Source organism: Amphiura filiformis, chromosome 4 (assembly GCF_039555335.1).
Source record: "Amphiura filiformis chromosome 4, Afil_fr2py, whole genome shotgun sequence".
NCBI classification, from domain to species: Eukaryota; Metazoa; Echinodermata; class Ophiuroidea; order Amphilepidida; family Amphiuridae; genus Amphiura; species Amphiura filiformis.
In genome coordinates this window covers 49008832-49021982 of record NC_092631.1, presented here as the reverse complement: position 1 = coordinate 49021982, position 13151 = coordinate 49008832, and the positions used below count along the sequence as shown (strand labels likewise).

The window sequence follows — 13151 nt, the reverse complement described above, 5'->3', positions numbered from 1 at the left end:
ACATTGCTGTGATATAGTGAAGAAATTCAACAAAATTCAACTTTTTGCAATGGCCAGAAATTCATTACTGGATTAAAAGTTTCTCACAGAGGTTGTAAAAATCTGGCTCTAATTTCATTGCAGCTACATTTTGGAGTATATAGGACTTAACCCAGTGCTGATCTGCAGAGCGAATGCTATATGATCGATAAGTTGTTAGTTTTCCCGAGCGCCAAATCGCAAGCCAGTTGACTCCAAGACAAGTTTGACGCTCCGACGTTTACAGCGATTGCACGATTCTAGCGATTATGAAAACGCTACCAGCATATGATCACTAGCGATTTTTTGAATCTCACACTGTGACTGCTAGTAAGATATGCCCTTTAAGTGAACGAAGCACTGGTAGGATTCACCAGGGTTAGGGTTAATGCCAAGGACATTTGACAGTCAAGCTAATTAAAAATGGAAAAGGATTATATTATAATATATCCTTTTTGAGTGAGGATTTTCCATCAATTGAAAAGTTGATGTGGTGCACTGGTAAATGCAATCACTATACAATTTTTACATACCGTACCATCTTAGACCATGTACCATAGCTATAATAGTTGCCTCATTCAAATTTGCAAGCCTGCACGCATTTGATGTTTTTTAAACTTGATTATTACGGTTGACCTTTCCACGTGTGACAAACCTAATTACTGGGGTGGGATGTATTAGGAGCTGGTCAATTGAATATCAGACATGTGTAAGTCAATAGTTGAAGAATTGCACCCATTTCAATTCAGTGAGCGTGGAGTCTGTGCAGTGTAAGCAGGGAATTTTCACAGGGGTTTAATTTTTGTGCTTTTTGTAGTTAAACAGGTAACCACAAATTTAAGACCTTGCAAAAATATTTGTAACCCATTGGCTGCAATATGAGCTGTTTAAATCTGTGAATTAAAGAAATCGCAGAACTGATCAGAAGCGAAAGCTTGAAAATAACACATTTATACAGTACTGATATTTCACCGTATTTGATGAATGAGAAAACTATGTGTCAAAAAAGTGACGGATTTTGCAATTAGGTTTGCACTCAGACTGCACAGTTGTGTACAAATTGACCTTTTGACCGAGTTTGTTATATTTTAAAACTTCAGAGCATGACATCACATTGGTGCATACAATATGGTGCGGAACACAGGCGCCAACATCTCTTTCTTTCTTTCATTCTTTCTATCTTTCATTCTTTCAAGATTTTCTAAAGTGCACTTAAAATCATTTGTTTGTGCATGTGTATCTAGGAAATATCAGAGTTATAAATGTGTACAGCACGTACGGGCTGTCGGTGACAATCAAATATGTTGTTTCATTATAAAGCACTTTTCATCAAGAGATCTCAAATGGACTTTAAAAGCATGGATAATAATAGTAAACATTTTGTAATAAACTAATATGAAAAAAACAATTATTTGAATGTAAGAGGATGTCTTAAAAGCAAGCAGGCAGTGTGTGCATATTTCACAAAAGACAAAAGTGTCTGATGAGCAGTGAGCACACACACATAATGGATAAGAACTTTGTATTTTACCAAATATACATGGTTTCCTGGATGGAAGAATGAAGTGAAAAATACTAGTGTTTTGCTTTATTTAGTAGAAAGGATATTGATCCCAAGATAAATGTTGCTGTGTCATATTTGACTCATAATCAACATAACTCATAACTAAGCTGAGTCGTGGACTTTGGGGGCTCAGCGTAACACGGCTCATCTCCATTTTTTGAAGAAGATTAGATTTTATACTCAATATTTTCAAAAAAAAAGAATGAGCTTTCCAGGACAACAAATGTGACGTGTCATGTCAAAAGGAGACACTTTTGGGCAAGATCGTAAATGGAGAAATAGCCAAAAATCTACCGGTGGGTGATTTTTTCATAATTTAGGTTTGTTGCGAATTTGTGATGTTATTAATGTTAAAAATATTGTCTGAAAGTTTCAGAACGGAATATAACTGGCATCTTTTATTTTTTGAGATATTTTTCAAGTTAATTCCTACTCTCAACATTGTCAATAATATATTTAAAGGCCGATATCTCAATTTCCAATTTTATAATACCATAACTTCCGAACTCAATATCTTCGCTTAGGAATGTCCGATTTCATTGGGGAAAACGGCGTTGTGGAGCAAAATATCTCTATATTTAAGATATGTAAAAATCTTAAAATTAACCTGCCCAAAAGTGTCTCCTTTTGACACGACACGTCACAAATACTTGTGTCTATTTTCAACCCTGATAAAGAGACAGACCAGTGAACATAGCCGTATATATACAAATGCCTATGAGAGCAGAATTCTTTAAACACAATTTTCTCAAAATGGTGTGTGCAGTGTTCAACTCAGCCCTGGTCAACTTACAGTGTGATCATGACAGAGCTAGCACGTCAGTATAAACAAGGTGAATTGGTGTTTGATTGCTGGCACATTTCCTTTTATGTCTACAAATAAAGACCCTCCATTTCTGGACATAAAAATATGTTGACCAAAATGCACCAGAAATTTAAATTGCTATTTCAGGTAGTAAATAAGCTATTGAAACATTTTGCTATTAGGGACCATTCACAAACACTTGTAAGAGGGGGGCCTGATGGAAAATTTTTTATTATGAACAATTTCGGGCCCCCTTTACAGACCTCGAAAAATTTCAGCGCCCCCCCGTTTGACATGAAAATTATGGGTCAACCCCATAGAAAAGCATATGAACTCAATTTTTCCAGGAAAATTTGTGGTCATTTTTTTCAGGGCTCCCCTTAGGAGGGTCAACATTTTTTTTTGCATCAGGCCCCCCCTTACAAGTGTTTGTGAACGGTCCCTTATTTCAGGTAGTAAATAGACTACCGGTATTGAAACCTTTTGCTATTATGTTTTATATATGAAGATGTTACTTGACTAATGTCCGTTTTCCATTTCGATTTGTCATTAATATATTTTTTGATTGATTTCTTCTTCTTTGTCTCATTCAGCTGTGACCAAAGTTTGTTTCAAGTACTACCATGGTGTGACTGGTGAGTTACGGGCAATGACACCAACCATCACAGTACGCAACCCAAACGTACGCGACCCAGAAGACAGCATCACCGACACAAGGCCACTGTTGCATATCACTATTACTGGTAGGTAATGTTATGGGCTGTACTCTCGATTCCAGAAAATTATACAGTACTCCTTTTTTTGGATTCAAGCAATATTATTATCATGTTTTGCCTTTTGAATAAAGCAGAGCTTAATCCTTTTCTAGCTTTAGCATGAACTGACTGGTAATAAAGGTCACACTTTAATATTTGGCCAATATTTGGAAATAAGGGCCAAAAATATGTATTTTGTATGCTGTGACAATCAAGCCTAAAGACTTGTACGAAGTCTAATACCAGTCTATAGATGGGCAATTCCACGGTAACTCGTGCTACACTTTATGGCGTCCTTTTACATACTTCGTGCTCCAGCTTTTAAATTGATTTGATTGGAATCTGTATTTTTTTTTTTTTTTTACCCAACATTCAAGGCTAGATCTTCATAGTATTGCTAATTCAGGATATCAACTTTTGTATGTATGGGACAGCTGTAAAAATCGGTAACTCGTGCTACGAGCAGAGGACATGCTTAAAAATCACTCATTTTTGGCTCTGAGCGGAGCTTATCAGTGCCTTTGTCATGCAACTAACTAGCATTCATTTTCAGGCCACAATACGCTGTTGGTTTTTATGCTAAGGATCATTTAATGACTGATATGAAGACTTAAGTTTCGTTTCTAAGTTTGGCTAAGTTATTTTCGAATCGATTGCACTCCAGATTTTATTGAAATTCAGGCGATAAAAGTATTATTTTTGGGTAAAAAAGACCAAAATAGTCACGATAATCGAGTTATATCTTGGTTCCTGTGTGTGCTAGAGATTATTCTGGTCTGTATAATTTAAGATGCGTAATACAGACGGAAACCAATGGAGGTACATTTCTTAAGATTTAGTTCAGATCAGAAATTATTTGACTACTTCTTAACTTTTCTTCACTATTTCTTTATAATTTAAATAAAGAGATAGGTAAGGAATGTCAAAAATAGTCAAGAACATGTCTGAATCTTGAATAAATCCCGAATAAATCTGAACAAATGACTTTTCTGGGGGACTATTTGGCTTGCGCAAGTGCAGTACGAAAGCACTGTGCCGATTTTTTTTTGTTAAAGGTCACGTTTTTACCGATAAGCTGCGATGCTCAACAAACTTCGTACTTTTCTATGAGGCTATTTTGAACCAATAAATCGATTAGTTTTTCTTGATTGATGACATCACCATTTCTGAACCAATCAGCAAACAGTTTTGTGTGATTGATCGATTCTTGCAGTAGTCTCCACAGCAGCCAGTTTGGTTCCGCCCTTCCACACAAACATTTTTGTGGAGGGAGCGTAACCAAACTGGCTGCATAGGAGACTAAGTTCACTGACCCACTGACCTTGCAAACTCAACCACAGAGAGCTACGGTGCATAATCGAGGTGAAAATACGCTAGTTTGTTTACCATTCTGAGCTCATGAGCTTCTGGTAAATGTCATTCCGAAGCATTTACGAGCATACCATAATATTTTTTTTATTAAATATAAAGATGTTTATTTAAGTTATTTGTAAAATTCAGCGATGGACTTAATAGAAGTGGTTTGATTTTAGTTGTAAACGCGGGACTCGACCGGCATGACAAGTTGAACATGTGAAGTTCCAAATTCGGAAGCCATGTACTACTATTCCATGTACGTAGGTCTCACACGAACTGCTCCGAGGTTATACAGACTACTAGATTGTCTACTTTTGTACTTTCGTAAGTGATGAAATTGAAGAAAAAATCATGAAGTGAAATCTATCAGAAATAAACACTGATGTGATGTAGGCTAGTCCTGCTTAATCGGAGTACAGCATCCAGACCAGGCAGATCCAGATCCGAACAGAACTTACGATTGTTCGGTTGGACCGGGTTCAACACACATGACACAACAGACATGTCAGGACAGAACAGTTTTGGTGTTTACAAAAAAATGCAAATGATCTCAAGTCACAAAATTTGTTATAAAATTTCATTTTTGTCTCGCCTCAGTATTTCTGTCTGTCCGGGGTGTGGATGTCCGTGTGTCCGTCTGGAGCTGTATCTGGGAAACTGTAAGACCTCATGATACGTGGGCGCTACTTGGTGGGAGGAAGGGTATCTAAGTTTGCTCCGTAATTGTATGTTTTCGGTGAAAAATAATGCAAATTAACATAGCTAATTTGCATAATTTATGCTGAATATCAGCGCAAATTGATAGCGGTGCATGGTAACGAAACCTTGTGACAGGAATGATACACACCTGCTGATCACCTGATTAGTTTTTGGCGAAAAGTATGCGCATTTAGTTGTTAAGTTGCATAATTTATGCGAACGCTTCTACAAAATGGTTGGAAATCTGAAGAAATCCGCCTTGTGAAGCTGTTTCTGGGGATCCGTAAGAATGCTAAGCCCTATGATGATGAAACGTGGTGGGGGTAGCATGACCAGAGGATCTCGACCTGATTCGATTTTCAGCGCAAAATATGGTAATTACCTACCTAATTTGCATAATTTATGCATAATATGCAAAAACCTTTTTTCTCGGAGACTAGGGGTCGCACATTCTTCAAACTTGGTGGGCGGGTGCATCGTGACCCCAGACAGAACAAGTGTGTATTGGTTAGAGGGTGAAGGTCACTCGAGGTCATCCAGGGCGTCATCTAAGGTCAAATTACTAAAAACTGTCGTATGGGCATGAAACTTGGTGGGTACAGTTAACATTTAGAGTCAAATTTTCTGACGGTCATTTTGGGGTCATCCGAGGTCACTTAGGGGTCATCCGAGGTCAAATTACTAAAAACGCGTATGGGCATGAAACTTGATGGATACACTTAACATTATGAGTCAAAGTTTCGAAGGTAATTTCGGGTCATCCAAGGTCACCAAGGGGTCATCTGAGGTCAAATTACTAAAACTGTCGTATGGGCATGAAACTTGGTGGGTACAGTCAACATTTAGAGTCAAATTATCGGACGGTCATTTCGGGGTCATCCAAGGTCACCAAGGGGTCACCTGAGGTCAAATTACTAAAAACTTGTATGGGCATGAAACTTGGTGGGTACACTTAACATTTAGAGTCAAATTTTCAGACGGTTATTTTGGGGTCATCTGAGGTCACCAAGGGGTCATCTGAGGTCAAATTACTAAAAACTGTTGTATGGGCATGAAACTTGGTGGGTACAGTCAACATTTAGAGTCAAACTTTTGGAAGGTCATTTCGGGGTCATCCGAGGTCACCCAGGGTCATCTGAGGTTAAGTTACTAAAACTCGCATGGGCATGAAACTTGGTGGGTACAGTCAACATTTCAAGCCAAATTTTTGGAATGTCATTTTGGGGTCATCCAAGGTCACTCAGGGGTCATCTGTGGTCAAATTACTAAAACCTCATGTGGATATGAAACTTATTGATGGATGTATTATGCTCTGCAAATAAGATATAGCTACCAACCAGCAAGATGTATGATTGCGTGTGATCTGGCACATACAATGTATATGATTTCACCTGTTGCACATTCGACTGCAATTACTTTCACATTCAAAAAAGCACAGAGCCACAGCGCCATTGGTGCTCTTGTTAATTTGATGGTGTGCTAAAACAAAAAACACTAAAGCCTTATTGATTATATGATAAGTAATTGCTATAATAAGGTTTGTTTTGGTATACCTAAAAAAGTTGTGCCCCTCATAGTTTTACATTGACTGGCAAAAACATGGTAACTTCGTACACGGTAACTTCGTGCTACAGTATGTCCGCCATATATAAAATGGTATTGTTCATCTAAATGTCAATTTTTTTTTGATAACAATTCCTCAACAACTGGTGTAATGATCAAATAACTCAATCTATGTACAAATAACCCATCTATGTACAAATAACACTATTCAGTGTATGTACCAGCATACAATGTACCACACACATTACATACAAACATCCCAGCCTTACATACGCCTTGCTTGATCCTGTTTGGATATTTTATTCTAGGGCTTAAATTTAAACAGTTAAATTGAACAGTCAACAATTGATCAAACTTTTACTTCCATGTTATTTGACTCTAAATTCCCTCACAAAACTTGTAATGTTCATGGTTATTTGCTCTGTAGTGTAAGTTTTTAAAAAATTGCTTTCTGAGTTATAGAATGTTTGGTCATCTGTTGGTTGAGACCATTTCCTGCTTGGTGCAAATAATCTAGTTTGCCCGATTTCAATCACTTCACTAAGCTGGAAAATGAGCCTCATTACACTCAACAACAAACCAATTTCCAATACAAATCTCAGAACCACACACATCTCAGTATCACCAATGTCACTGTGGCTGTTAATCTCAGGATTTCCAGTATCTATTTTGTTTGTTTGTTTTATTTCTTCTTTTGCCTCGGTTACTCATTCAGTGGATGTTTTAAGGTATCCTCTGTTCTTCCATGAGGCCCATATTAATTGATTGGTTCTTAGGCTAGATCCTAGGGGGTGGAGGGCTAAACATTTTGGTTGCATCATTTTGACCAGGTATTGATAGTGGGATATATGCTATATAGCATGTTTTTTTAGAGAGACTGTACAATGTAAAGTCTTTGAGCTTTTTAAAAAAAAAGGACTTTATTGGTGTGTGCAAACATTGGTATAAATAAATTTACACTATTTTGGCACATGATCGGGGTGGAAACTGGCTCCTTCAATCTTATCTCTATCTTTGCCTTCCATATTTTTACTTTAATTTTCCTGCGACAGGAGGTCACTTTTCTCTTTAATTTTTGGCCCCCCACACATGTGTGGTTGCCTGGTTGTTTGTTTGTTTCTTTCTTTGTTTGGCTGTCCGGGTGGAAACAAATTCATTAATCCACTGTACAGCTCCAACACAATAACTACAAACTTGGTACCGGTATGGTGATAGAATAATGGTGGCTTGGTGTGCTGTGTAGTTTTGTGTTATGTTATTTGCATATTTATGAATATTAATGAGCTTATTTACAAATTTTGCCTACATTTTCATTAATCCACTTTGCAGCATTATAAACACAATAACCAATCAACTTCAAACTTGATTTGGTTGGATATGGTGGCCTGATGTGCTGTATAATTTTGTGTCATGTTATTTGCATATTTATGAATATTAATGAGCTTATTTGCATATTGCATATTATTTTTTATTTACAAACCTTTGTTATTTACACACTTGTGTGTGTGTGTGTGTGTATGGGCACCTTAATTACGAACTGCATAATTCTAGTTTGTCATGGGCAGGCTACCCCATTCCCCCCACACTGGCTACACTGCTGCTAGAAAGCTGTTACCAATATCATGGTCACATATAAATGCATATTCATGTAGTTGGGAGATCCTCTATTGCTGCCAAGTGGTAGATTTTGCATTACCTTTGCTGGTACAGGGGAAGTGGGCTATGGTAACTCAGTACTACATCGGTAACTCGTGCTACTGGTAACTCGTATACAGTTTTAAATGGGTCATTATTATGTGATGGATAGTGTTTTGTATATTAATTTCTTATTTTTACTCAAGGCACTACTAGTAGAAGGAAAATAATAAGTGGCATCAATTAAATTGCCAACATTTTGAAAATATATAAAAAATGCATCTTTCGGTAACTCGTATACGCCATATTTAGTGCTATGAAAACGCAATGAAAGAAAAAAAATAGTTACCAATACCATGGTCACATATAAATGCATATTCATGTAGTTGGGAGATCCTCTATTGCTGCCAAGTGGTAGATTTTGCATTACCTTTGCTGGTACAGGGGAAGTGGGCTATGGTAACTCGTGCTACATCGGTAACTCGTGCTACTGGTAACTCGTGCTACAGTTTTTAATGGGTCATTATTATGTGATGGATAGTGTTTTGTATATTAATTTCTTATTTTTACTCAAGGCACTACTAGTAGAAGGAAAATAATAAGTGGCATCAATTACATTGCCAACATTTTGAAAATACATAAAAAATGCATCTTTTCGGTAACTCGTATACGCCATATTTAGTGCTATGAAAACGCAATGAAAGAAAAAAAAATTAGTGGGGGATTATTTAAAATGTGTTGGATGTTTCTTAAAGACCATATTTCAGAGATATAAAATGTATCAAATTTAAAAGAAAAGTGCCCATGTTTAATAAAATAGGCCCACTTGGAAAATATCTAAGTTGAACAGGAGTTTTTCACTTAAAATACACTCTCCAAAGAAACTTAAAAAAAAAACCAAAATGTTAGAAAAATGCCGAAAAAAGTTTATAACTTGAACCTTACATCTGTTTGGAATAATATAAAAGTTAAAAGAAATATATATTGGCAATTTCATTTTTTTGAGTCATGTCCACTTTTGCTTGGAATTGCCCAGATGTACTATTTTTTAGCAAACACATTGTCTGTTCTATTTTTTGACCAATTTTATGCAAAAATTTCTTGTGCTCAATTTTTTTTTTTTGAATCATGAGTAGTCATGGGAATCAAGATTAAAAAGGTCAAGATGTTTAACAACTTAAACAAAGCACCTGTTGGAAGATGATTATCTTTTTTCAATCCTTGCAAATATTCTCAAAGAATCATTCATCATTCATATTTCATGAAAATTATGAATAAACCAGCAAGAGAGTGTTGCCGTAAAGAGAGTAGACGCAGTAGTCTGTGTTTACAGACTTTGTACCTACATTATCCATTAGGAGAAAAACTATTGGATACCACAAATGGCTTGTGGTTACACCACACGCTCACTCATGGCTTTGCCCCTATGTCATGCCCAAGTGGTGCTACTGCTACCCCCTCCCTCCCCCCCGTCAATATGGATTGTGTGGGTCTCTGACAGACTAAGATTGTAGGCGAGTTATAGTGTGTTTCGTCTCAAAGTTGAGAGTAACGCCATGTTGGATTTTGCAGTGACAGATTTTAATGTGCATTTCCGCTGTTATGTCGCCAGCATACAGACATATCGCCCTTCTATGCATGTGTAAATGCCCTGTGGAAATATGATAACATGCGCGATTCAAATCTGCCAAGCTGCAAAATTCAACATGTGCTACTTTCAACTTTTGATGAGACCAGCTATAGGAAAGGTGCGTAACATGTGACAGTGTCAAGAGCTTTTCTTTTTCATATCAGAAAAAGGTGATTTTTACTTTAGTATGTACTATGTAGTAAACTACATTTAATTTATATTTAAGTGCAAATGTTGGTATCATTAATGTTTAGCCCAAAATGTTCCCAAATCGCTGGTAGCTTTTAGCTGCATACCCTAGTCAGGCAATTAACCATCACAGCCAGGAATAGCCTCTGAAACATTAGTTTGTTTCACTGAATTATGCAGTTAGGAAGTCAGTTTAGGTTCCAACATGCAATCATTTGATGTTTCTGTGAATGAATGTAAGCTTGGCAAAATTGAACCCCTATGAAAGCTCATCAAATTGATTATTTTTGTAAATTAAATCTAAATCTGGAACTAAAACGTGTAACTCACTTTGCTACGTTGCGTCCGAAAGCATCAGACTTCATCAAGCATCTGATTGATGATGTTGTGACATCAATATTCTCTGGCAAAGATGCTCATGAAATGGTTTTAATGAAATACATACAATTCTCCCCCAAGCCATAGATATTCTGTGTTTAGAAATGTGGTGAAAACTTTTGCGCATGAGATTTGCATCAAGCGCAACCAAATTTGAATTGGCAGAGTTCAATTTCTTTTTGAGGACCCATGGAAAGATTGCTTATGAATTTTTGCTTCCTCCATACATAATTCCATGAATCTGCCCATTTGTTATTTATTACCGGAAAAAAAAGAAGGGGCACTTATAGTGGTGAAGGGGAGCGAGATGGGTAATTTTCTGACCCCCTAATTGTACCACTGTGTAGATGATTGACACAGATAATTGAACAACGTACCAGAGCTTTACTGTTCCATGTATAGCATGTGCGTACTTGACGTTTTTTGTTTCATATTTATTTAGAATCTGGTATATATTGCATAGGCCTAGTAGACATGGTAGGATGAAGATAGGGAAATGTCACAACTGTCATCATAAATATGATTGACAAGATTTATTGGTAGAAATATATACATCAACACACATACATGTATATTTATGCATACATCTTGCTGCTAACAGTCAATAAATCTACTTCTCACCAATAATGACTGCGTACTGCTGCATAATTTGTACTGTTAAAACATTTTGTTGTAAGGGTTTTTTTTTTGGAGGGGGGAGGATATAGGCTATATACATTGCATAGCCAGCATTTCATTGAAATGTGGCCAATGTTAGGAGAAACAAGACATAACATTAAATATGGTGGTGATGAGTGAGGTGATGAGTGCAGGGCCTAAAGTAAAATTTTTAATTCTGCCGTAGTCGGGGTACACACTAGTGATAATAGATCGCGTAGAAGAGGCGAAGTCATCAAATGGTTCAAACGTCTTGTTGTCATGACCGTTGATCAGCCAATCAGCATCTACAGCATGATTGTTTATCACTTCCATGACTTCTGTGTGCACACTTGTGTATGCTCGACGCACAGCACACATTAAAGCATTGCTGGCTGATTGGTAACTTTCTTCAGTAAAAACAATACTTTCTAGCAATGAGATGATTTTAGAGTTGATAATTGTTTGCTATACATGCTGCATCCTAGGGGGGCACATGCCCTGGCCACCACCCTAAGAGGGGGCACCGAATTGACCAATTCAGCATCTATTCTGCACCCCCTCCTAGCGATGAAAGTCAAAATTTGTGCACGCTTTGCGTGTATTTCAGAACAAACTCATTTGAAAGATCAATTTAAGACCAATATTCTACTTCCTTATAACCAAAATTAATGTGTGGTATGCCCTATTTGTGCAAATTTTCAAGAATTGGGGAGGGGGCGTCATTATGTATCCTAAGCCCTGGGCACCACAACCCTAACTATGCCACTGTGTAGAACCCTTTCCCATGTTGAATATTGAAATAAAATTGGAATTTAAGTTTGTGATATGAAATGCCTTTGGTGTGCGAAATATGCTTGGAAAATTACATTGCTTTTACTGTATTCACGGCAAAATAACCTTGATGAGACTACTTTCAGTAAAGCAATGTAACATCCTTTAATTTTAATGCATTGTGTTGTTTTAGCACAATGCAGACAAGTGGGAAATTAATTAACCCACAGTGGGTCTCTATGCTAACCCTATTTGTAGTTCAGTTGGCAAGAGGCAATACTGCATCGCTTCTGGTGCCAATTCAAAAAAGAAAAAAAAAACATAAAATGGTTCCAGTATGTGTGTCTTGATTAAATTTGAGATTCTTTACATCTGGGTTTATTGCAAGCTAGGCTAATGCATATGATAATATTTAATTCCATATAGGTATGACGGGCTCGTGTCTGTCGTCTAAAAATCCCCCATCTCGCTACGTACGTACGGTAACATGGTTTAACCCTTGAGGGTGTACAGTGTTAAGCTTTGAAGTAGCAATTTATTATACATTGTTTGCTTAAATGTCAAAGGAATCGTTGACATTTATCACATGGCCCCAAACCCCCCTTTTGTTGTTAGGTTTGGTTGGTAGTACCGATGATTATTGGAGAAGGAATGGGGATATTCCAGTTGAAATCCATACACCCTCTGTGGAATATACAACCTTAATCTTTCACACAGGGAGTGTGAATTTCAAATGGAGTTACCTGAATGGGTGACTCCATTTGAAATCTACACCCCCTGTGTGAGCAATTACAGTCATGTCTTACATATGGGGTGTATGGATTTTAAGTGGAATAGCCTAATAGTTAGATCTTTTCAGGTCACTGTACTTCCGAGATGATTGAATTAATTGAGGATGGATCGAAATAATGCTTAGTACATTTATTTATCTTATTATGGTACATTTATTTAGCTATCTTATTACAGTTCTTCTCTTTTGCTGGTGCCGAAATCCGGTTTGCTTTCTGTATTTCTTTCTGCCTACCTACGTCTGATTAAGTTGGTTAGTTTGGAGACTTCAACCAGTGGAGAATTTTATAGTATTATGAAATGTATGACATGAAAGAGAACATTTTTACTTTTTAGAGAGGTTTAGATTTTAGAGTTTTA

At 36.9% G+C, this 13151-nt stretch overlaps 1 protein-coding gene across 1 annotated transcript in view; it reads left to right on the top strand.

Annotated features, from left to right (window-relative positions):
* Positions 1-13151, top strand: part of LOC140151000 (E3 ubiquitin-protein ligase HECW2-like) — a 132168-nt gene that overhangs the window by 39177 nt on the left and 79840 nt on the right. The window contains 1 exon segment of the mRNA XM_072173187.1: positions 2981-3130. Coding sequence (XP_072029288.1) covers positions 2981-3130 — 150 coding nt within the window.